We start from the raw sequence: 4980 nt of genomic DNA, 5'->3' as shown, positions 1-4980 counted from the left end.
GCAAAAAGGGTAAGGTCCTTACTATCACATACACAATTAATCACCATTAATACATTTGTTAAGTAGTTTACAAACACAAACTATTGATTACTTTGCATTTTGTAGTTTTTTTTCATTCTTTTGCCAATATTTATGTAGAAAACAGAGTAGTTGTAGTTAAAACCTCCCCTTCTAGGATAGTAACACAGAAGTTGGGTGCCAAGTCAAACAGGACGAAGGGAGTATACATGTATTGGTCTGACAAACCTGCGTTGAATCTCTTCAGTGACTTCCTCACAGATGGATTCTTGCTACAGTACAACTCACGACTGAGCATTATTGCCAGTCTTTTTGTTTTGTATTTTATACACGCGATAATCACAATCGGTATCATCGTGGAAAGATTTGACATAATAATTGAAAATAAAGCCTGGACGGGTCCTAAAGGTTTGAAAATATCACTTTCTTCGTAGTCTATAAGGAGGATCGTTGGCAAGTACATGATGTTTATCAATATTATTTTCACAAGCTGATAGTAGTAAAACTGGTTTTTGGATAAGCAATAATTTCTTGCCTTTAAAAACATTCCTAGCTCTTGATTGCTCGCCTTTGAATTCCGAGTATGTACAGTGGTTTGGCTTTCTGCATCTAGCTCACAAAACCCTGGTGGAACATTGACTGGTGATGCGATGTGAAAAATGTTTAAGTTCTCTTGGATGAATATGTTTTCTGAGATGATTTCAAGAAGTTCATACTCATCGAAGCAAGCCAAAGTTGCACAGTAAGTGATCATCCACATGTTTGGTGATATAATTGACCTCAGGATAGAATATACAGTCAAAGCAGGATTATCTAACAAGGTAAACTGCCCGGTTTCTACTAAAGATTTTACTGTATATATTTCATCTTGGAGTGCAGCAATAAGATACATGATGGAAATAAAACATTTTGTACAATCTGTACAAAAGCTCCTCTTGAAGAACCCACTCTTCGTTATCTTTTTAAGAACATCTGCTTTGCAAAACATGTCATTCAAGTCTTCAAGTTTCATAGCTACCTCTGCAGTTCCCAGAAGACAAATAAAATTGTAAAACAAATAACTGAATCTGGTATATTTGGATCCAACGTCCTTTAGTGAGCTCCATCCTTGTATCGTCAAATATAAATCTGTTAAGAAACAATATAAGTTGCATGACACTATAAATACTGAAAATATCCTTTGCTTCAAAGATAAAGATGATCTGTTTCTGGTGTTAACAAGAGCTCCAAATGGGACAAATAGTATTTTACTAATATTTGTGTAAAAGGACTCTTGGGTTACTGTCATGCTTTAGTGTTGTTGGAAGAATGTCTTTCCACTGTTTGGCTAGTTACTTAGGAAACGTTATACTCTTGAGTTAATGTACCCGCAGGGTCAAGTATTCATATTGAATTGACATTTCAAGGTGATATTGTACAACAATTCACATTACAACACATCAAACTATCAACACATCATCACAAATATTGATTTTATATGAATATTTTTTTAAATACAATAATTTTAGAATTTGCATGAATATATACAGGTTTAATAGTAATGAATTAAAATGCAAATCGACTTCTAAACAAATAACTATTTCAACCACCCTATATACGTAATTTGGAGAAATTATTGTTTTCGTCAAAATTTGCAAGTTTGAGGTGGTCCAATTTAAGTATGTGGGTACAGTACTAATCCATGTTATCTGAAGAGTTTCTTAAAGTTCTTTACAAATTTTAAAAATTTAACTTTTATTTTTCTGTTAAAACTCATAATAAATCCGGAAAATCGGATAAACAACTACTCAACCGATTTAGATTAAATTTTAGTACGTAATGGTACTTATAATTCCCAATAAAATGGCTTTACCTCCATTGCTGTAAAAAAAAACTGTTCAAATGTTATTGCAGCTTTAACGCTTTCCCCCATTAAATATCATAGTTACTCCCCACCGCTTATCTGTAAGAGCTGTTGACAAGCCAATGGAGAAAATAGGTGTCGTTTATTAATTATTGCTAATATCGTTTATTTAACATACTGTGCAGAGTGCACACTGCACACTGCACACCAATATAGTATTGTGTGCTCATTAAGTAACTGCTGATCGTTTAAGCTAACTAGTAGTTTCCCTGTTAGCATATGTTTTATTTACATTTTATTTCTAACATGTGTTCAAATTATTATTTTGTTTACTTATTGAATTGTTATGTTTACTTACAGATTGAGATTTAATAAAAACTTACCTTCTATTTTCTTATACAAAATGTGAACTTTTATTACTAAAATTAGTGGAATCAACAATGGCGACGAGTAAAATGGTAAGTAGAAAAGAATTTGACTTATGTCTAAAGAAAAGGAAATTACTAGAACTACGCTTGATCAAACTCAAGGATGATTTACCAACATGTGAACATTCTCAAGATACATGCACTTACTACACAGATAAACTTTTAGCAATATGGGCTGAAATTGAGGTTACACAGTCAAATATTGAACTTCACACAAATTCAGTAGAAAGTGAATTAGAAATTCGATGGCAGTTAGAAGAAATATATAGAGAGATACGGACATTCCTTGAAGCAGAAAAGAAAAAGTACAAAACACATACAGCAATTTCTGCTTCTGCAACATGTCAAAATGTATCTAATATTCCTTTCCAGCCGTATACACCAGAGGAAAGTTTTCAAAACTTCACTCGACGCTTTGAAAACTACACAAAATTACGGGGAAACTTAAGTCCAAGAGTCAAAGTGGATTTATTTTTACAGGCAATCACCCCACAAATACATGAACAGCTATACGATCTTTGCATACCAGATGACCCACACAACAAGCCATATGAGGAATTGATTCACATGTTAATGGCTCAACTAGAACCAAAACCCAGTATTTGGGCACGTCAGCACAAATTTACGACACGTACCCAATTGTGTAATGAATCTGTACAAGCTTACGCTAATGCTCTTAGAAAGCTCAGTGTAGAATGTCAGTTTACTTGTACAAGTTGTAATGAATCTGTATCTGAAATTCTACTTCGAATGCAGTTTGTCAGGGGATTAAAAGACTCTGATATACGTCTTCAACTTCTTCAAGATAAACTATTGCAACCGTTTAAAGAAGTAGTCGAAAAGGCTGCTACATTGGAACTAGCGAAAAGTGAAAGCAGAATAGTAAAGACAAATGAAAATCAAGAGGAAGTACACCAAGTATCAAGCAAGAACAAACAGCCAGATATGAAACCTTGTAAATCTAACAATATACAACTCTCTGAGTATCAAACTCGATTGGAGAAACTGAGAAACAAATGCTATAGATGTGGTGATGATTCACATAGAGCACATCAATGCAAGTTCAAAAATGCAGAATGTAACTCTTGTAAACGTTTTGGTCACTTAGCAAGAGTATGTCTAAGAAAACCAAACAAAGAAGTAAAACAATCAGATGAAACCGCAGAAAATACAAGCGATGATGACACTCATGAAATTTACCAACTTCATTCAAAATCAAATGACAAGTTTATGCTCGAGGTAAAAGTGGAAGGACGACTCATGACATAGAGTACAGGCAAACTGCTCATCATTGCAATGCAGATTATCTCTCTCGATTCCCTATCGAAGTTGTACAAGAACATTCTGTGGATGACCTCTCGAAGTACCACATAAATCAACTGGAAACACTCAATATCAACAGTACCGTGGTGGCTAAGGAAACTCTCAACGATGCTGTTTTGGGTCCAGTCCTACAGGCCTGGAAATCAGGACAATCTGTTGAACAATACGGATTTCACGATAACGAGCTGTCCATTCAAGATGATTGTGTACTGAAGGGCTGGAGAGTCATGATACCTCAATCTCTCAGACCTCATGTGCTTCGAGAACTACACGTAGCTCATTTAGGAGGAATAAAAATGAAGGCTTTAGCTCGCAGTTTTTGCTGGTGGAAAAGTATAGACAAGGATATTGAAGATATGGTAACTGAATGTCGGCAATGCATTGAAAAATGCAACAACCCGAGGAAAACTATCCATCCATGGGAACAACCTTCTAATCCATGGGAGAGGGTGCACATTGATTTCTTAGGACCAACAGATGGCCAACAGTACCTGATATTAGTGGATGCCTTTAGTAAGTAGGTGGATGTGATACAGGCGAAAACAACTACAAGTACATGGACAGTCCAAGAATTACGGAAAATCTTCTCAACTTTTGGGTTTCCTCACATCTTAGTTTCAGATAATGGAAGACAGTTTGTTTCTCAAGAGTTCAAAAACTTCATGAATGAATGTGGGATTATTCACAGAACAACGGCACCATACCATCCAAACTCAAATGGCCAGGCTGAAAGGTACGTGCAGACTGTCAAGAAGGCGTTAAAATCCATGGAGGGAGAAAAGGGTACACTGCAAAATAAAATCCAAAGACTTCTAATGCAACTCAGGCAATCCCCGAATTCAACAGGTACATCAGCATATCACCTAATGTTTGGAAGGAGTGTACGAACAAACCTAGCAATAATTGTTCCAACATTAGAACCGAACAAATATCAGAAGAAGGGAGTCCAAGTCGGTATAAAAAGGAATTTCAAAGTTGGAGATAAAGTGCAAGCGCGGGAATATGTCAATGGTTCGTCCAAGTGGTATTCGGGCTATATAACTCAAAAGCAAGGACATGTAATGTACGTAGTTCAGCTGGAAGATGGACGAATAATAAGAAGACATGTTGACCAGCTGATTCTTCGTAAAGTGCCGCAGCACAGTAAATAGAGGAGGAGGTGTTAGCTTATGTTTTATTTACATTTTATTTCTAACATGTGTTCAAATTATTATTTTGTTTACTTATTGAATTGTTATGTTTACTTACAGATTGAGATTTAATAAAAACTTACCTTCTATTTTCTTATACAAAATGTGAACTTTTATTACTAAAATTAGTGGAATCAACATTCCCAAAGACCATAGGATGTTGTTAGATACGCATCTT

At 35.3% G+C, this 4980-nt stretch overlaps 1 protein-coding gene across 1 annotated transcript; it reads left to right on the top strand.

Annotated features, from left to right (window-relative positions):
- The first annotated feature begins 2301 nt into the window (after nt 1-2301).
- LOC128992807 (uncharacterized protein K02A2.6-like) lies at nt 2302-4763 on the top strand. Its single transcript, XM_054416548.1, has 4 exons — nt 2302-2319; nt 2770-2899; nt 3529-3971; nt 4149-4763. The coding sequence occupies exons 1-4, from the start codon at nt 2302-2304 to the stop codon at nt 4761-4763; spliced, it is 1206 nt and encodes a 401-aa protein (XP_054272523.1).
- The last annotated feature ends 217 nt before the right edge of the window (nt 4764-4980 follow it).

This window comes from Macrosteles quadrilineatus, unplaced genomic scaffold, assembly GCF_028750875.1.
Source record: "Macrosteles quadrilineatus isolate MER2022 unplaced genomic scaffold, UCM_ALF_1.0 Scaffold_4__1_contigs__length_99947679, whole genome shotgun sequence".
In the NCBI taxonomy this organism is placed as follows: domain Eukaryota; kingdom Metazoa; phylum Arthropoda; class Insecta; order Hemiptera; family Cicadellidae; genus Macrosteles; species Macrosteles quadrilineatus.
This window is presented reverse-complemented; position numbering and strand designations above follow the sequence as displayed.

Coding starts and splice junctions, on each gene's coding strand:
- LOC128992807 (XM_054416548.1), top strand. Junction 2,900..3,528: donor AAAACCCAGTATTTGGGCAC/GTCAGCACAAAT, acceptor TTTATGCTCGAG/GTAAAAGTGGAAGGACGACT. Junction 3,972..4,148: donor ACAAGGATATTGAAGATATG/GTAACTGAATGT, acceptor GATGTGATACAG/GCGAAAACAACTACAAGTAC.